This window comes from Paramisgurnus dabryanus, chromosome 11, assembly GCF_030506205.2.
Source record: "Paramisgurnus dabryanus chromosome 11, PD_genome_1.1, whole genome shotgun sequence".
NCBI lineage: Eukaryota > Metazoa > Chordata > Actinopteri > Cypriniformes > Cobitidae > Paramisgurnus > Paramisgurnus dabryanus.
The window spans coordinates 32,581,922-32,601,929 of record NC_133347.1 but is presented as its reverse complement, the minus strand read 5'-3'; the positions used below and the strand labels follow the sequence as shown (position 1 = coordinate 32,601,929).

The 20,008-nt window shown below is 39.1% G+C and overlaps 2 protein-coding genes across 5 annotated transcripts; one reads left to right on the top strand and one right to left on the bottom strand.

Annotated features, from left to right (window-relative positions):
• The first annotated feature begins 888 nt into the window (after nucleotides 1–888).
• On the top strand, nucleotides 889–14,658 carry arhgef16 (Rho guanine nucleotide exchange factor (GEF) 16). 3 transcript variants are annotated; one of them, XM_065247821.2, is made up of 15 exons: nucleotides 889–1,017; nucleotides 2,037–2,616; nucleotides 2,730–2,781; nucleotides 2,861–3,018; nucleotides 3,142–3,198; nucleotides 6,346–6,506; nucleotides 8,150–8,302; nucleotides 12,203–12,332; nucleotides 12,653–12,727; nucleotides 12,825–12,917; nucleotides 13,116–13,270; nucleotides 13,542–13,691; nucleotides 14,007–14,077; nucleotides 14,182–14,292; nucleotides 14,519–14,658. In XM_065247821.2, exons 2-15 carry the CDS (start codon nucleotides 2,137–2,139, stop codon nucleotides 14,656–14,658), a joined length of 1,986 nt encoding a protein of 661 aa, XP_065103893.1. In that variant the 5' UTR covers nucleotides 889–1,017; nucleotides 2,037–2,136. The 3 variants fall into 3 exon arrangements, with proteins under 3 accessions (XP_065103893.1, XP_065103895.1, XP_065103894.1); XM_065247823.2 differs by having other exon boundaries at nucleotides 890–1,017; nucleotides 14,191–14,292; XM_065247822.2 differs by having other exon boundaries at nucleotides 907–1,017; nucleotides 2,073–2,616.
• An 83-nt stretch (nucleotides 14,659–14,741) lies between these two features.
• ybx1 (Y box binding protein 1) lies at nucleotides 14,742–19,954 on the bottom strand. 2 transcript variants are annotated; one of them, XM_065247826.2, is made up of 8 exons: nucleotides 19,693–19,954; nucleotides 17,991–18,054; nucleotides 17,779–17,812; nucleotides 17,588–17,677; nucleotides 16,732–17,052; nucleotides 16,529–16,614; nucleotides 15,325–15,589; nucleotides 14,742–15,069 (listed from the first exon to the last, which is right to left on the bottom strand). In XM_065247826.2, the coding sequence occupies exons 1-7, from the start codon at nucleotides 19,799–19,801 to the stop codon at nucleotides 15,361–15,363; spliced, it is 933 nt and encodes a 310-aa protein (XP_065103898.1). In that variant the 5' UTR covers nucleotides 19,802–19,954; the 3' UTR covers nucleotides 14,742–15,069; nucleotides 15,325–15,360. The 2 variants fall into 2 exon arrangements, with proteins under 2 accessions (XP_065103898.1, XP_065103897.1); XM_065247825.2 differs by having other exon boundaries at nucleotides 15,325–15,592; nucleotides 19,693–19,953.
• Between the last annotated feature and the right edge of the window lie 54 nt (nucleotides 19,955–20,008).

Below are 20,008 nucleotides of genomic sequence, written 5' to 3'. Positions count from 1 at the left end.
AGGACACACACAAAAACAGCTAATTTTTTGCTAACTCCTACAAAGTGGTAATTTTAACATGCTATAATAAATTATCTATATGATATTTTGAGCTAAAACTTCACATACATACTTTGGGGACACCAAAGATTTATTTGACATCTTAAAAAAGTCTTGTGATATGTCCCCTTTAACTCATTTGAAATCAAAGGTTGTTGGTACACCAATAAACAAGGAGAAATACAAAATATATAATTAATACCAGCAATATTAAACAATGTATTCATATTTAAACTTTTTATTGAATATTGCACATAACATCAAGTTATATTACACATCAAATCATATTACAATGTAGAATAATTTGATAGAACAGAGTGTATGAGGGATACTAATAAAAAATACAAAGTTACATAAATTAATTATTAAAAAACAAGAATGACAGTATATGGGAAAAAATTATAATACAAAATAAAATATATTTCATCGTTGCTATTAGTTAAAACCAGTGTGAGAGGGTGGAAAATTATATATATTTAATTAAATCTGCTGTGATTTTAAACACTTTACACTTTACTTTACTGCATAATATTTAAACTCGGTGCAAAAAAAACAATAAGCTTAAATGATTTTTAATGTCAATTAGGTTTTATTTAAACCTAAATATAGGACGTTAGGGAACTTCAAAAGTGTCAATGCAGGTACCGTACTGCACCAGCAGATGGCGCAGTATGCCACAATCTAATGTCCCGGAAATCAAAACAACATAGAACATAAAATAACAGAAAAAGAAAATATTGTACATGTCCATGGTTCTGATTAAACATTTGTAACATGAAAAAAATATGTGTGTATATAAAATAAATGAAACTTTGTGAAAATGTGAAGTGCAGCGGTCGGTAGGCGTGGCTCACCTGTAGTGACGTACCGCGCTGAGAAGGAATGTGATATTCTGCTCAAATCTTCTGAAAACATGTCGAGTAACAGACACAGATTGATCTGACATCTATACATCTGTCTGCATGTCATATTAAACAGGTAAGATATTTCAGTTTTCATGTGTGACCTTTAAATGCTCTTTTTTATTTAAAGTTTGTCTGTATTGTCGTGAGTTTGTTTATCAAGGTGAGTTTAGTGAATGAGTTACATGCTAATATCTCCGGCCTGAATACAACCGAGTTTGTTTAGACCGACTTCTTTAAGGCACAATCATGGTTGACGTTTTACACAGTTAAGATTACAGCGTGAATATAAGTGACAGTTACAGTTGATACCAAATTTCGAAAGGCGCGTCAAGTGTTTAATTGTTGTTTAATTAGACACAAACAAATGTCCTCTTATACTAAACAAACACCCTTTAACAAGTGCGGGTGATTTTTGTCATACTTCAGTCGGGTGTAGTTATAATGCTGGTGTGTGAATGAATGAGTAGATTTACACTCACGTCCAGCAGATCTGTTTCCTGGAAATATACCTGACAGAAATAAGACGTGCTGAAGATGATTCACATTCATAACAAACATACAAACTCATATTAGTTGGGCCAGGGTAAATGAACAGAAAATACAGAAGTCTGTTGTATTAAGTATTTTGCATTGTGATGCTGTTTTTGTCATAGTCAAGATCCCCACCCTTGCAGAAAACATTGCGTCTTATTACTGTGATTAACCGTAAAATAATTTATTTCAAATGTATAATGAAATTCATTGTATTATTGGAGATTTTTCTTGAAGCGTACATCAACATTACTACCTGTCAAAAATTGTCTGTATGATTGTAATGGTTAATATAAAGACAGTAAATAAAAGTTGCATAATTTTTAAATAGTAATTCATACATATAATTTGCTGTGCTTTTATTTTGATCATTTAACTGTTAGTGTTCTCATTATGGATCTTTATTATTGAGAATAATGTCAATTGCATGGATTATCCCCATGAAATTGCCTTATTAGCTCTGAAAAAAACATTTACAATGCAGATGTAGTGAATATATTACATGGCAACCCTTCATTCAATCAGATCAGCTGTAAAAGATGGTAAATGTTTGTGTCGCAGCCTCACAGTTTATAAACCTGTGTCTGTTGTGGAAAGTGGACTCCTAGGAGCCTCAAGCCGATGTTTCTGAAGTGACCAGCTGAAGAAGCAACCAGGTGCCATGTCTCACAGACAGTCCATGGATGACCAAACTCTCCTTCTTTCGGAAAGCCGCTTCTCCTCCACCCTTAAGCTGGAACAACCGTCCGTACGTTCGACTTCCAACATCGATCTGTCCAGAGTGAGTTCGCCGGAGGATGAGAGGAAACCTGTGGTTCTCAGTACACAAAGCGAAGCTTCCCGTAAGCTGGGCACGCAGCAGCTCATTCCCAAAAACCTGGCGGTTTCCAGCCGCCCAAAACACCGCCATCACACCACTGTGGTGACCCTGCCCGTCCCAGACGTGTCCTGGGAGGACTACGACAGCGACGGAAGTGACGGCTTCTCGCTGAGAAGAAACCGCCGAAATCAATCTTACCGGGCTGCGGTCACCAGTCTGAATCTTGATGCGTTCGAAGACAAACCTGATCTTCTGGCGCCTGTTAGTGAGGAGAAGGTGGTCAGCACAAAACAACCAAACAAAGCAAAATCAGTAAGCAAGGCAAGTGTCACATCTAAGACTTCTAATGTTAAACTGTCCATTAAGATCTCAGTTATTTCCTCAGATGTTATCATTGTTGAGTTTCTAACACTACATGTGTGCATTTACCACAGAGAACATTGGGCAGGATAAGGAACAGAAAACAAACAGGATCATTTAAAGACGGTTTGTTCTTCACTCTTCATTAAATGCTTTCTTATTTGAATAAAACATAGGCAGAACATTGTCATTGTTGTTGTCACAGACCCACGCTTCTATCAGGACATCAAAGAGAGAGGTCTGAACAATAACCTGAGCACAGAAGAGGATGAGTTTTCTCCGACTGAACCTCCAGATCCGGATCAGGGCATTGTGGTGAAGAACTACAGGGCATCTTATATGACATGGAGTCAGTTACAGCCGGTGAGTCTGTCTGTCTGTCTGAAGGACGTCTTGTAAGCGTGGTGAAATACAAACACAAACCATACTCAACATTGAATGAATGTGAGCTTAGGTTTTATACAGATCCTCATCTGTTTTCCTCAGGTGAAGGAGATGGGCATTTTGGACATCATTACCCCTGAGGAACGCAAAAGACAAGAAGTAAGTGTGTCAAGTATTAATTTCTTACATTTAATGTATAGTCCTTCTTCTGTACCTGTCTGAATTACAGTCGCCCCAAAACCTTTTTTTTTAAAGAATAATTCAGCCAAAAATATAGATTCTGTCATCATTTACGCACACTCAGGCTGTAGCCAGCCTGTATACATTTCTTTGTGCTTCTGAACACAAATAAAGATATTTTGGAAAATATTAAAGGTGCCAAAGATTAAAATAATATATTAAATTGTTCTCTGATATTTACATAGAAGGTATCTGGCTTTATTAAGTGCCAAAATTTTCCCCCAGGATGAAATGGTCTATTATTACCTTATTTGAAATGTTCATGAAAAATAATGTTGAGCTCTGCTCTGATTGGCTGTTTCTCAGAGCAGCTCCTTCAGTAGCTCTGTGTGTGTGGCTTGGCGGTGTGCACGTCAAATTTGTATCCTAAATTGTGTATAATTAAGCTGTATATCATATGCTGAAGTAAATTTCTGGAGTGTTAACGATTAAAAGAAAAAACAACAACAAGAAACGTGCAGAACTGAAAACCGTGATACGAACCGAACCGTGGGCTTTGTGAACCGTGCCACCCCTAAACGTCACAGTTGGTGTTATGTTAAGATTGGTCTGTTTTCCAGCAGTCTCTTGCATGCACAAGGTTTACATAAGAAGGAGGAAACAATTGTGTTTGAGGTTTACGATATGTCATTACCATATACAGAACTCTTATGTTGCGTTTACACCAGCCACGGTAGAGGCAGCAAAAACTCGCTATTCGCGTGTAGTTGGACGCTTGATCATTTGAGTTCACTGGCTTCATTCGCGCGTAAAATTTTAGTCATTCGAGAAATTCACGTGGAAATTTGCGTCATGGGAGGGGCTTCTGTGACTCCACTGAGACTCCGCCACTCCATTTGCTTCCTGTAATCACGTCACTACTACAGCAAGGTCCTGATTGATTTACGCGGTGCAGAAATCTGCCAAAGTTCAGATTTTTCAACTTGCACGTTTCCCGCCGCAATGCTCAATTCGCACGGGCCGCGCCTTGCGTGCCTACCACGCTGCAGGATAATATTCTGCGTGTAATCGCGTCTTTGCATTGACTTAACATGTAAATCACCCATGCTTGCCGCCTCTACCGCGCCTGGTCTATGCCAAAGTAAATCCAGTTTTACATTCTACGGCACCTTTAACAACCAAACTGGTCTGGGGGCTGGGGCACCATTCACTTCTATAGAGTTGTCATTTCCTATTGTAGAAATCAATGGTGCCTCAGATCTGCATTGTTACAAACATTCTTCAAAATCTCTTCATTTGTGCTCAAAGACATTTATACAGGTTTGTAACAAAATGATGACAGAATTTTCATTTATTAGTTACCTATTCCTTCAAGTTCCTAAATCATATTACACAGTTATAAATAATCTAATATTACATATCTGTGATTGGCAGGTGTATGTAAAACTTTGCTTTCAGTTTGGATTGAACCTTGGTCAGACATAAAAGACGTCATGTTTCAAGATGTGTACTTTAATCATTGACTACAACACTTAATGCTGATCACACATGTACTGTACTGTATTTATGTAATGTATCATTCATTAGATCGAGTGCTTTAATTCTGGTGGTGTGTGGATTTCTCATATATGTTAGAGGAGCGACGTTATAAAGTGAAGCTCTTTCATGTATGTCATTATCAGTGGTTTTGTCATCAAGTGCTGTGTAAATACTAAAGTCCAGCTTGTGCACACTCCACACAGACACACCCAGACATCTGACGACTCCTGAGGATTTAAATCAGGCTGTATTGTAGATCTTTCCTATAGAGTACATTCCATATAGATGCCACGATCTGTAACCATGTGCTGTAGAGCTTCATTGCTTCTCAGTAGATGCTGATGGTGCTTGAGGTCACTTTATTGATTTCTGAGTTCCATCAAGCTCCAGTTTATCTGAAGAAGAAGTTCATTATGGATTTAAACACTTTGATTAATGGAAGTCTGGTCACGCAGTAGTGAAAGCCTTCATCTTTGTGGGATTGAGTGTGTAATGCTAATATCCCAATGATCTTAGAGCAACCACATTATAGAAACCACATCCTATCTTCAGTCGTAAGAAATGATCTGACAATAATGGGTCTTAAAGGCATAGTTCATCCAAACATGAAAATAACCCCATGATTATTCACCTTCAAGTATTCTCTGGTCCAAAGAATTGTACCTGACCTGAAATGGCCTGAATCACTTAATACCCCAACCCGACATGCATAAATCATTTTTTTAAAGAAAGACCCGACCCAAAAGTAGACCCAAATCCGACCCGAACCAGTGTCAATTTCTTTGAACCCAAATGTAATGGCACCGTGTGTGCAGTCTGCATCCCCAAACGCACCAGTCAAACAGAAAGAAACCCCGGGGAAAAGGACTCAAAAAATAGTCTTAGGTTCGTTTTGCAAAAAAACACATTCATTTTAAATTACCTGAGACCCGATTCCGCTTTTGTTATATTTGACCTGTGTCCGAGGCACACTTGAAACTTTCAGACCCATCCCTGCTCGGGACGAGATTATTTTCTGTGACTGTACGCATACCGGCGGCGGCACTCAAATACCTGTCGTGCCACTCACATAGTTTAACATTGAAGTAGACGTTATCTAAGTGCTATTTAATGTGCACTTCAGGTATACGATACCTCCGAGTTGTCCTAGACGCAAAGCAGCACGGCGAATCGCCGTGCTGCTTTGCGTCTAGGACAACTCGGAGGTATCGTATACCTGAAGTGCACATGAAGGACATTTAATAAAATAACTTCAAATATGTTTGTCTGAAAGATGATTGACATGGCTTGAGGGTGAGTAAATTGAGGTAATTGTCATGTTTGGGTGAACTATCCCTTTAATGTGTTCAAAATGTAATCATCATAGTTACTGAACATCTAAGATCGGCTTAAATCTGAATCAGAGCAACTTTAGGATTGGAGGTGTTGGTGACGCTGTTGAATGGAGACTCCTGTTTTATTACTTATGATGGATTGGATGTCCCTGCACTTGTTTGTGCATAATTGCACTCTGGGAAGACACGTTCACTTTCAGTACAGTCTGTTTATTTATTCTTCATTGTTGTCATTATCTCTGTATTTGTGCAGGCCATCTTTGAAATCATCACATCAGAATATTCATACCAGCACAGTCTCAGCATCCTGGTCCGGCATTTTAAAGACAACGCAGAGCTCAAGAAGACCATGAACGCTACAGAACATCATCATCTCTTCTCAAACATTTCTGTCATCCTGGATGTCAGCAAACGGTATAAAACATTTTGTTTAAGCTCTTCTGTATTGAGATATATGGGTTATATACTGTATGGAGGGCTTTAAGCGATATATTAGGCCCACTGTCCAGGTTTGTGTACAGATAAATGAAAAAGTCTCTCTTGTTTCTTCTCTTTAATCTCAGTATCTTCTCAGCTCATTGTTGGTATGATCTTTATACGGTGTTGTGTCTGTTTATTATTTCAAGTCATTTTGATTGGTGACATCTCTGTATCATTAACCGTTGATGTGTTTGTTCAGAGATGACTGTAATGTGAGTTATTATCAGACCTGGATCAGGTTTACAGCATGTTACGGCATTGCTGGACGTGTTTAAACTCGCTGGTTAAACTGGTTCAACGGGTTGCTAGTGCTTTGGTTCATGTTTCTCACAGCAGGGTCTTTCACACGTTTACAATGAAACTTTCCTCCCAATTCCTAGAAACTCTGTACGTATATCCATCTGCATAATAAAAGCACTCGGTGTGCTGAAGTAAAGCTCTTTTCAGAAACTGTCCCGTCGTTCAGTCTTGTTTATGGAACAATTAGCTGGATTGTGGGAGTGAATCCAGCCTGTTTGGGAGTTCCCTTTGATGTTCCCTTTATTAAAGAGAAACACTATGGTATGCATACAGCTCGAGGTAAAATGAAACTTCATGTATTACAAAAAGAGCACAAATGTAGTCACATGACTACAGCCTAACCCAAACGAATGACCAGTTGTTCTTCTTAAATCAGATGAAGTTGAAGTCATGTGATGGTGCTGGTTAAAGTCAAACAGGTGTGTCATCGCAGGGCCATTTTGAGCGAGTGCTGGGCCAGGAAATGGTGCCATAGACGCACACGCCTTCATTTTAATATTAATATATACTTTAGTGTATAGAGCTGGATTGAGTTACCACAAACAAAAACAAAACCTCATGATAATGATGTGATGTTTGTGCGCCCCCTTCTGGTGAGAAATTAGTCAACAGCTAAAACAGCTTTACATTCAACACACATCTGTAATGCTTGACATGTAAAGAAATGAATTTACGGTGTGTGCATACATAAAAAAATATTTTCTGGGACATGAAAATGATTTTAGCTTTTATTAAAAATCACTAACATCCAAGATAACTTCAAATATACTCTCAGCATTGATTTCTTCAACCTCTTTAAAGAGTAACTAAACCCTAAACCAACTTTTTTTAGTTAATGATCTGTAAGAATGATGCTTTATTAGTGCTGTTCATTGATTTTAGTAAGTTTTTTGACATTTGGATATAAAGTGTTTCAATACTACAATATATGGTGTAAAAACGTCTGAGTGCTGCTCTCTTCAGGTTGAACGGTGGCTACTGCAGTTGAATTTTCCTATTGGATGGAGGGTCCAAGAAATAACTCGTGACGTAAGCAGGTTCAAGCTCACCACGCCCTTGTTACGATCTCACCACACACTTGATACGAGCTTAGTTCGTCCCCTCTATCTCCGTTGGGATCTGCCCACTTTTCTTGCATTTTTCAAATATTGCAGTGGGTGGAGTCAGGCTCTGACCAGGGGTTTAGTTACGCTTTAAACAGAAGGGTACTCAAATTAGAAGGAGAACGGGAGGAAACTTGTTTTTAATCGTATGGATCATGTTTCAATGTGTTTTAGATTTTTTGAGGAGCTGGAGAATCGTCACCACAATCACCCTTTTATCGAGGACATCAGTGACATCATGCAGTCGCACGCCATTCAACACTTCAGACCTTATATTGTCTACTGCTCGAATGAGACCTTTCAGCAGAGAACCCTCCAGAAACTCCTGTAAGAGTACACTGATCACTATCACTGCATTCACATATCTCCATATGTTTGGTTAATATCAAAATGACTAGCACACAACTCACTAACCTCATTCACACAGCACTTTGGTCCCAGAAACTTTCTGTAAAATAGGCAGAGAAGCTTCTGTGTTACATTGACCGGTACGGCTTAGATGTTTAATGTATCACCCCACAGTCTCTCTAATTGTGAATATATATATATATATATATATATATATATATATATATATATAAACAAAATACTTAAAGGGCATATTTTACAAGACATTTTTTTTTTACATTTTTTAAGATGTAAAATAAATCTTTGGTGTCCCCAGAGTACGTATCTGAAGTTTTAGCTCAAAATACATTTTTAGTATTTTTTTAATCATAAATACTCATTTTTGTTTTGGTATCTCAAACTTGTAAAATGCTGCATGCCAACTATCCGTACATATTATTACTTTGACAACTGTTCAAAATGGTGTTTAAATTATAAAAAATTCCAAATAAAATACTTCAGCATTATTTTATGTTCGAAACCTTTCCTATAAACAAATTTTACAAATGTCAGTATTTGTTGGGATGGTAGGATAAATCAAAAACTAAAAAAAATAGCTATTTGATCAAGTCCTAATCATTTTAATAACAGGGCTCCAGACTGCCACCAAAATTTGAGAGTGTGCCACTGAATTTTACATCCAGTCGCACATGTGCGACCAGGAAATTTGACCTTTTTTTGTGATGTGTCACTGAATTTGAAACAGCACATTGTATTTTCTGCATCTATCATCAAAGTATTTATTAGTAATACAATGGACATTTGTAGAAATGTCATTATTTGATTAGCATGTTGATTTACGGTGTGTGCCCCTAAATTTTTTGGTTGCGCCCCTAACATTTTCAGTTGGGGGCCGCTGTGTTTGAAGAACAGCAAATGGATGCATTGATGTCACTTTTCCATGTGACCATGCCGAAGCACGCCCTGTTGAGTGGCAAACATTCAACAAAATCATACGTGTATTCTTTAATATTGCATATTAAAATTAATTTAATACCTAGTTACTTTAAAATTGTGTAGGCTACTTATACTTGAGTAAAAGTATGTTAATGTACTTAAATATTAAATGTAAAACAAAAACTTGTATTTATAAAATGTAATAGAGTAAAAATTATGATAATATGCTTTGGAATTGTTCCCAAAGAAAAACACTGATAAAAATACTTGTAAACATACCTTTAAGTAGAAAGTAAAATACTTAAGTAGTGTCCACCTAGGAACTTGTCAACCCAACTGTGGTCAGTGGACATTGTCATGAACAATCTATTACTTCTCTTTTCTGTGTTTTTGGCAGTTTGTAAAAGGATAGCTCCGAATTCTTGTTAAATCTGTCTGTACAGTTTATCGCACAACAGCATTTTCCCAGTTTTTTCCCTGATTTCACACTGTACACAAATTCTGCCGTTCTGTGTTTTGTCACTCAGTGGGCGTAACCGCAGTCACTTTCGCCGAAGGTGACGTCACGTGCATACCCTCTATACATTTCTTGTAGTTGCCTGTGTAATGGTACTTTTTCTGCGGTCCATATTGAGTTTCTGCACAAAAGCGTCATCTGGCTTTTGGATATTTCACCACAATTCACTGAGAAGCATAGCAAGCAGAATCGCACAATGTATCGTTACACCCCTAGTAAACACTATATCGCATCATCTAGTGAACCCCAGATGCTCTTTATGGCTGAATAAAAAGTTTGTAGATTCCTCTCAAATATAAAAAAAAAATAGCTACTTTTATGTAATGAATAGGCTGGTACACTCTTTGTGTCAGGTGGTAACAAAAAAATGCTATTTTCTCAAACACAATTTAATTGTATTTAAAATATATATCCCTGGCTAGGTCAGGAGGTCTTTCTGTTTGGAGCTAGCATGTTCTCCCTGTGTCAGTGTGGGTTTACGTGTAAAGCACTTTGGATGGCCATAGGTCTGTTAAAAGCACTATATAAATGCAGTCCATTTACCATATATCGCAGTAGAAGTCTGTTAAATGTAAATCATTGCAGAGGTCAGTTGGTGCAACCAGAAAGTCAAAGGGTGCAACTGCTATGAATGCCCCAGAAATAAAAAGCATTAAACTAAATCATTTTAGTTTTAATAATTACAAGCTATAATGTTATTATACTTTTTTAAACTATTACACTTTCAAACTATTTTCAGGATTAGTATTTTAAATGTCAATCTCACTTACTCAAGCGCATTAAAACTTATCTTGCAAATAGAAAATGATTGGTTGTACCACCTGACATCTTTTTAAATAAGGATATCAAAAATATTGTAAAATGTATTGAAATGTTCAATAAACAAAACTTTTTAAACACATTGTTCCTGACTCAAAAATATGCATAGCATCCATTATTAAAACACTTTTTTTAAATACAGTTTTTAGGAGCTTGTTTTGTCATTGACCTGTTAGGGGTCCACCAATATATCGGTCTATAATCAGGGTTCCCACGGGTCTTTGAAATCCTTGAAGGTTTGTGAATCTGGGGGGGAAGAAATTCAAGGCCCTGGTAAGTTTTTGAAAATATAAATACATAGATACAGGGTAATTGAAAGTGCTTGAATCTATTTTATGCAAGAAAAACAATCCATATTATTCCCTGTGTAGTGTAGGATAATATCATAAAAATTCTAGACGTTTAAGCACACGTGCTAAAATGTTCACTTTAAATGCTTTTATCTTCTGTATGTGAATGTTGATTCATACCAAAATGCTTTTTTGCATAGTTTTGTTTGACACATGAAAACGTCTCTGGTTACGTATGTAATTGTTGTTCCCTGAGTAGGGAACGAGACGCTGCGTCTCCCTTGTCATACTTCCTGCGTCCCTGAAACGCCGTCTTTTGCAATATTTTAGATATGGATATACTTCCTGGTTCCCGCGTCACCCTGTCTTTGTCGTTAAGCCTCACCATTGGTTGAATTTGATATACACATTCAGACACACTTACCCCTGGAGGCGTCCTCAAAGTGTCACCGAAGTGACGCAGCGCGAGTTCCCTCGAAAGGGAACTGTAACAATGTATCTTAAAAGGTAACACGATGAAACCTTGCTATCACTTGAAATGTGTCCCCACATTTAGTCCTTGAATTTGAGGTTATTGGAACTGGAAAGTCCTTGAAAGGTCCTTGAATTCGAAGTTAACTAAGGTGTGGGAACCCTGTATAATCAGTATCGGCAGATAAAAGCATTTTTCCCACTATTGGTCATCAACCGATTGTTTAAAAACAGCAGATGATAGGGTCAGATTATATCCTGGTAATCAAAAGATGCAAAAATATCCATCAAAACTCATATTGTGTGATTATTTTGAATTGGGTCACAATGACATCAGAATTGCAGTTTGTACTCTCTGCACTTCTAGGATTTCATGACATAATTTGAAACAATGAATAAAAAGCAAAACTGTAGGTGTATATCAATATCAGTAGATTTCATTCTAAGTAATCGAATCGGTCTTTATACAACACAGATTAGATATAATTATGTAGATTATATTGCATTTCTGTCCTTTCCTTCTAAAAGTTACACAATGCACCTTAAAACTTTTATAGATTTTACCAAATATACATTTTACTACACTGTTAAAAATGCAACATTTTTGTTAAATCAACATATATTTTTATGCAACTTTAACTTAACTAATAAAACCAAGTTGAAACTGTTTAACTTCATTTTTTTTATGTCAACTATTCACAGCTTAACATTGTATGTTGAATTGACTTGCAAAACCAAGTTGTTTTAACTTTCTTTTTTTACAGTGCAGGTTGCATGTAACTGTGCATGTGTGACACACAAATGTTACATAAAATTGACTGATGTGGTGTATTTGTGTGTTTTTAGCATAAGTAACAGTGCATTTCGAGAGACGCTGAAGCGGATTGAAAGCAGTGAGGAGTGTGGCGGTCTGCCCATGATCTCTTTCCTCATCTTACCCATGCAGAGAGTGACCCGTCTGCCTCTACTGATGGACGTAAGAGACCCATTTCTCCTCTTTAACAGCACATGGAGTTCAGCTCAATTCTCTGACTTTGATTAGTATGAAATGGACACATGGGTTGGGTTCATACTCTGTCTAACCTCAGACATAAACACAAAGCATTCGGTGTGTAACTAATGCGTCACTGTGGAAGATGATGGTGGGTAGTTTTACATAAACACAGTAATTCCTGTAATGTTGAGGTGAACTCTTGTTAGTATGCATCTGTGCTATCACATTGTGTCGTTTCTGTTGTGATGCTTTATTTAATGTATAGTCAGTTGTAGTGATGATATTTCCCTGTCTTTGCACAGACCATCTGTCAGAAGACCCCTAAAGATACACCAGCGTATACAGATGGCTGCTTGGCTTTAAAAGCTATCAGTAAGGTACAGTACGATTTTCATGTCATGAGCTGTACTGTACAGTAGATGTACTGTACTGTATGTCGTTTTGGATAAATGTGTAAACATTTTGTTGTGACAGCTGGTGAAGAGCTGTAATGATGGAGCCAGGAGGATGGAGAGAACAGAGCAGATGTACACCATCCAGAAACAGATGGAGTTTGGTAAAATCAAGGTATGTGTTGTTGATACATTAACCCTAACCACCGCTTCTTGATCAGAGGTTTATGTGAGGAAAGCCGGTCATTACTCGAATGCGGCCTTATTGCTGTACCAGAAGTAAAATACTGTTAGACACGACTAGCATACTTCTTATACTACATCTTTATTATTTTAAATTTAGTCTCTTACACCTCACGTATAAATGTTTCAGCCGTTCCCGCTGGTGTCGTCGTCCCGCTGGCTGAAGAAAAGTGGAGAGCTTGCTGTGTTCACCGAAGATCTCAGCATCTTCAAAAAGGCCTTCAGTTACAAGAGCTACTACCTGTTCCTCTTCAATGATGTGCTCATCGTCACCAAGCGAAAGAGGTCAGTGTGCACTTTGTTTCTCTTTAAAGGGACACTCCACTTTTTTGAAAATAAGCTCATTGTCTAGCTCCCCTTGAGTTAAACATTTTGATTCTTACCGTTTTGAAATCCATTCAGCTGATCTCCGGGTCTGGCGCTAGCACTTTTAGCATAGCTTAGCATAATCCATTGAATCTGCATTTCTCTCGATTCCTGGCTAATAAACCTGACATCACATGACTTTATTTACTGGGAAACATTAAGCTTGGTCCGTTTGTGTTTTATTCTTCAGTGAGGAGAGTTATGTTGTGTTGGACTACGCCACTGTGAAGAATGTGAGTGTAGAAGAGGAGATGAGCGACTCGAAATTCAGTCTGAAGCTGCTGATGAGTCCTAACAGTGATGGGCGCACTGATCACATGACACTGGTGGCAGAAAGCAGGTGAGACCAGCAGGTGGCACTCTGCTTATATGCCTACAACCAACAGAAACTGTGCATAACACTTGTGAATCTGGAAGATTTCTTTAAAACACAAGCTTAACGCAGTGCACATGGCCTTATAGGATTGTCCATAAACGCAGGAATTAGAACTAAACGTCTGTCAAGACCACAATGTTTGTGGACAAGTTAAAATTACACACTAAGATGGGTGTTTTAGGCATTTTGTGTTACTGTTACCACCTTTCTTCTATTTGAATAGATGTGTTAATATTGTCTGGTTTTAAATGGGATTTGTCTGTTGAAATGTGTTTGTAGACTGGACCGAGCCCGCTGGATTACAGCCCTCAGTGATCTCAAACAAAACAACCGCATCTCTAATAATGGTGGTGAGTCAATAGCATACCAGACTCACTTAAGAAAATCATGTCTTCTGAAATATATATATATATATATATATATATTTATTAAATTGCATGCATTATCTGTTCGGTTTCTTCAGATTTGCCTCAGTGTGAAGCTACTAAAGCCTACATGCCCAAAACCCCAGATGAACTGAGTCTACAGCAGGCCGAGTTGGTCATTGTGCTGCAGGAGGTGGACGGTAAGCATGAAGATTTCAAATTCAATCCCTAGTAATCTATAAACTAAAGCAGACTATTTAACCTGGGCTCAGTGTGGCTGACAGCTGCAACATTTTAGACAAAACATCAGGTAATCTGTTACTGACGTTTAAGCCTGCATATAATCTTATACACCTTTACTGTGTTTTTGGCTTAATCTTTGATTAACATAAGCCCTGTATAATCATATGTCGACTCTTCCTGTAGATTGGTGTCACGGAGAGCGGATGAGAGACGGGGAGAGAGGCTGGTTTCCTGCTAACTGTGCCTCTCAGATCACTAACCGCACAGCCATGGAGTGTAACATCAAACGTATGGAGCGTCTCCGAAAAGAGACCAATGTCTGAAGACTTTCAGCCTGTTCAATGACTTTTACTGGAAATTATGTTCGTGCGTGTGTGTGCGAGAAGAAACAAGACATACTACAGGAAATGTTTCTGATTTTATTCAGCTTGCTTTTGTTAAAATTCATGTTTGGATACATAAAAAGTTATTTAAAAATGTCAAACTGACCAGATATCAAATTACTTTAAAAACCATTTGGTGTAAAAACTTAAGACCGATTTAGAAAAACGTCTGCTGTTTCCCCAAAACTTTTAGCTGTTACATAAAAATAATGGAAAGAAAACAGGTCTGCATAGAGTCTGCAGGCAAATCGGTGGTAATCTGGTCGAAATGCATTTTTGCAAGCTTAGACAATCGACAAGTCTATCTGTTTCTTATTGCTCAGATCTTGGATGTTTCTTCTTTAAAAAAAACTGCAAAGACAGAGAGGAAGAGAGAGAGAGAAGTGTTAGCAGGTGGTAAAGACCAGCATTCCTCAGAAGCAAAACACACTGCATCATCATCATCAAACCTTTAATCATTGATAAATATCAACACCACTGAAAATCTTACAAAAAAAATTCAGATTGATCCTAAAATAAGCGCAACAACTTTCCTTTGGAAGGAGGTTTATAAGCATTGCTTTAATCAAATGACACGTGATATACAGAAAGCGAACAAGCACCGACCCGGCTAGATGGTGCGGATGGTGAAGCCGGTGACGGTTAATCGGCACCGCCCTCTTGGGCTTCGGGAGCGGCCGACTTGTCAGCTGATGCGTCGGCTGCTTTGTTGTCCTTGCCGTCCTGAGGCTTGCCGTTCTGGGGTCGTCTGCGGCGGTAGTTGAAGTTGCGGCGGTAGCGACGCTGACGTGGCTCTTGGCTCTGCCCTCCCTCGCCCTGGTTCTCCTTATCCTCCTCCCCTTCCCGAGCTGGCCGGGGACGTGGGGGACCCCTGCTGAAATAGACAGGATGACACCGTTAACTCATTGTGTACAAAGACAAAGGTAGTGAAAATGTAGATAATCAGACAGGGTTTGATTTATTTTCAGTGATGTGAACAAAGCAAACAGTCAGTCTTCGAACGTTGTTTTGATATTAATACTTACTAATGTCTGATAAATAACAACAGCGTTGCTTAGAGACACCATTAATGTAAACATTGTTTTAAAGACTTTGGCATTAGACTAGCAAGTATTTGTAAAGAAAAATTATGGTCAAATAACTAGTCATGCACCAACATGAAAATTTAGAGCGGAAACCGATATAGAAAATTCTGAATGCATCTGGTTAGAAACCAAAAACGGCATTAAACTATTTATCTTTACATTATATATGTATGCATGTATTTATCTAAATAAAGTTTCAGAAAACTGTAATATGCAAAATAGTTGTTAAGTAATGCAGTAACTCTGCAGCCCTACGATTAATTATGTAAATAATGAAAACAACATGCAATGTCAATAAGCTTAAAATGGGTGTCACTGACATCACCTGCAACCATACCAGTTCAGCTTTACTGAAAACTGCACTTCAGTTACTAACAAACCCAACGAACATTAACAACTATATTTGACAGCCTGTTGCATTTCAGAGGACTTGAACTTTAGTTAGCGTGATCTCTGATGCTAGAGACATGAAAACACAGAGCATCACACAGAACTTGTGTGTCATTTTAAGTATTTGCACACAGACGTCATGATTGTGCTTTGCTGCTTTGTTAGAAGCGGAGCATAATTTCATTTCGGCTAATACTATAGAACGTTTTTCTTTCAGCGAATAACAATGTTTCACATAACCAACAAAATCAAAGCAAATACATCATGAATAAATAGTTCATTGCACTGCTGCAGTCTCATATCTGAGAGCACAACATGCAAACCATTGTCTGAACCTTGGTCGGAAGCCTCTGTAGTAGTTCTGCCTCATTGGTTTGTTGCCCTGGTCTGTACCACCCTGGTTCTCATCACCTTCTCCACCCTAGAAGACAATAACAGCACTTCAATTAAAATCTCTACATTTTATGAATAAACATGACCCAATGTACACTTTACCTCTCAGCGATTGATTTGATCATTTCAATGTAACAGTGCTCACCTCAGTCATCTCTCCTCTCTGAGATGTGTTGTTGTAGGGGGGACGTCTGCCAAATCGCCTCCGCACAAAGTACGGTGGGTAGCGTCGTCTGCCGGGGTAGGTGGGTCTGCGCTGCTGTTGCTGCATGTCACCTTCAGGGGCGCTCTCTTCCTCCCTCTTCTCTCTGACCTCCCCCTCCCCGTCGCTCTGGTAGTTCTCCTGGTAGTCGCGAGGGGGACCCCTTCTGCGTGGATACCGTCTGTACCGGTTCCTGTCAGCTGCATATTTGCTTCCCTGCACGGGGACGCCACCCGGGCCTGTAACATTGGCTGCCTCAGCACCCTAACAGAGCAATGATTTGATTTAAAAAGCGTCGCTCACATATCTTTTTATTCAATCAATGCATGTCTGGTCTGGAAAGGCAGACTAAAAGCACTCAGTAAACACTTACAGTGAGTGGGCTGCCAATTTAATAAATATATGACCATAACATATGGTTACCAGGTATGTAAAGAAAATTAAGTTTTATATAATTCTTGCAATTCTTGGAAAGGACCTCCCATCACATAACAAAAACAAAAAAAACTAATTTTAACCCTTCCATACAGTTTGATTGATTGTTTGTGAAATGCCTTGTATGCACACACAAACATGATTCATTTGTACACCGAGGCTAAACAAGTTGTGCTGCATGTTTGTTTTTGTGTAACCGTCAAGTACAATGTGAAAGATTGATGGCTAATAGATTTAATTTCACATAACTCAAATCCTTTGTGATGCCAAAGCCTCAACCGTCTTTAGATCATTTTCATACAGTGTAAGAATGCAGACATTAATATTAAACAATTTTTTTTATCAAACTTCACATGAAGCTCACCTTCTCCCCCTCTACAACGTCAAACTCCACAGTCTCTCCATCCCCAACGCTGCGGAGATATTTCCTTGGGTTGTTTTTCTTAATGGCGGTCTGAAAACAAGAATACCAGCGATAAGAAACTTTCCCCAAACACGTCTGTTGGCACTATTGTCTGTTTTATATGATCGCCAATTAAGGCAAATAAGAATTACCTGGTGCACAAAGACGTCTTCCTTGGTGTCATTCCTACAAAACATTCAGGGGAGTTTAACTGTTAATATGAGGACAGACGCAGAAAAAAACATCAAAGGTCCAAAAACAACTTGAATATTTCAATAAATGGTTACATTAGGATTGCGGATGTTACTTGGCCCACATTATATATATTAACAAAAAGTCTTCAGAGAGGATTAAAATAACTTACCTGTTGATGAAACCGTAGCCATTCCTAACATTGAACCATTTTACTGTCCCCAGGACTTTAGTTGCTAAAAACAGAGAATGACAATGTGTTAGATAGATCTGTGGTTTCTCACAAACACATTCAAAGAGCCTGAATGCTTATTCCTGTTGTTAACAGGCTGGTGCATCTGTTTCTCTCAAAGCAATCCTTCTCCGGTTCATTCTGTCTCATCTATTTATAACCTCCAACTATGTTGCTTTAAATAGACTGATGCAGGGCAGCTGCTGTTATCAGAAGAGCCTCCATGATAACCATGAAAGGTCTGATGGTTAACACATAACGTTAGTCTATATAACCTTCTGCTTGTGTCACGTGAAATGTTGATCAATGAATGAAGCACAAAAAAATAGGTCTGAGTTATCAAGACAAAATCATATAGTCGAGAATATAGCATGACGGTATAAAACACAAAGAGCTAGCGGTAAATCTCGCGAGACTTGCCAAATGTTTGAGATATAAATATATAAGACGACGTATGCATGTATCAATACAACGCTATTTGTGAGGTGAACTTCAAAGTGGCTCCAATTTGGTTTTAGTTCAAAGCGTCACTGTTATGTTGACGCATGTGTGTGGGAAGTGACAGTGTTGGGATGCTACAGTTAGCAGACTAGCATGAGCCATGTGGCTGGATCGAGGCCAAACAGTCCAGCTTCTCCATTATCATCTTCTTCACCCTCCTCGTCATCACAGGACACGCAGTGTGTCTCGGTTTACAGGGGATGGTTAATCGGTGATTGGTGTTTTTGGTTAATCGTCTGAAGGGAATCAGACTGTAGCCCCCGCTTAGACAAAAGACGCGTCCATCATCACCGCGTCATGGCGGACATTTTATACGAGGGAGGCCGATAAAACACACAACGCGGTCGTGTATAAACAGTGATCGTCTTAAATGTGCAATATTAGTCTTATTTCTGCGGACGGAGTGTTCAAGTAACTGCTTCGGTGTTTACGCACACGAGGGCACGTATACACGACGTGTCAGAACGCCCCAAGTGAACAAAGGAGGACCTTGCTTTGCTTGTAATAGTAAACCCGCAAAACCTACTCAAAATATTTGATTGCGTGTGAAAACAATACTGGTGGCTCTTAACGTGACCGTTGGCCTCGTATAACCCGAGGGCGTGTACGTTCACCCAAAGTGAGCTCTAATAATGACCGGTGTAGCGTCACGATCAAGGCCAAGCTCAAGGATCCGACGGTCTATTCGACCCACGCTGATATAACATAATAACCGCAACGGTGGTTCGTATAGTCGTGTTTTGGAGAATAGTTAAGTCATCACGCAGAAATATCGGTTTTGTGTCCTCAGGTTCCCCGCCAGGCCGCGAACTCGCATCATGGCGGGTTTTCATTACGCACGCGGATGTGATGGAACGCGGTGAACGAGTTTAACAACTTAACCGGAGAAATGGCTTAAATACAGAGATAATAACGCAAACTTTACACAAAATAAACAAACGGTTAAAAAAATGATTAAATTAAGTCGATCGGCTGAATAAAGACATAACACAGAAAAGGCCACGCGACTGAACATCCTGAGGTAAATTTCGCAAAGCCGCCAAACGGCGACCCGTTTCTAGTTCCCAATAAGTAAAGTTGAATTTCCATCTATAAATCTCGTGGTCGTAGAGAGTTAGATCCTCTTCCCTAACGGACTTACCGATGACCTTCTTATCCCCCGCTGTAGCTGCGGCCGCCGGGCTGGACGGGCTCTCCGCGTCGGCGGCAGGCTGCGGCGGCTGCTGCTGTGTCTCGGCCTCGCTGCTCATGGTGTTTCGCTGTTGGTAAAGCCGGCGGTGGCTCTCTAGTGTGTTTTCCCGGTGCTAGATGGTAACCTGGGCCGGCGGTGGTGGGGGCTGCTGCCTTCGGGCTCTCCGCGTTCCTTTCTCCGCTCCCGTTGCCGATCGAACTGGACGGACAGGTTGAAGATTCCGGACGATATTCTGTCACCTCTCTCCTTCCAATTGGCCGATCGT

Bases quoted from the DNA above. Each gene is read 5' to 3' on its own strand.
- arhgef16 (XM_065247821.2), top strand. From the start codon at position 2,137: ATGTCTCACAGACAGTCCATGGATGACCAAACTCTCCTTCTTTCGGAA. The intron at 6,507-8,149 runs GTATAAAACATT...AATGTGTTTTAG, and splicing joins ATCCTGGATGTCAGCAAACG to ATTTTTTGAGGAGCTGGAGA. The intron at 12,333-12,652 runs GTAAGAGACCCA...GTCTTTGCACAG, and splicing joins GTCTGCCTCTACTGATGGAC to ACCATCTGTCAGAAGACCCC.
- ybx1 (XM_065247825.2), bottom strand. From the start codon at position 19,801: ATGAGCAGCGAGGCCGAGACACAGCAGCAGCCGCCGCAGCCTGCCGCC. The intron at 17,813-17,990 runs GTAAGTTATTTT...AATGTTTTGTAG, and splicing joins GGCTACGGTTTCATCAACAG to GAATGACACCAAGGAAGACG. The intron at 15,593-16,528 runs GTTCAGACAATG...TGTCTATTTCAG, and splicing joins TACAGAGGCTTCCGACCAAG to CAGGGGTCCCCCACGTCCCC.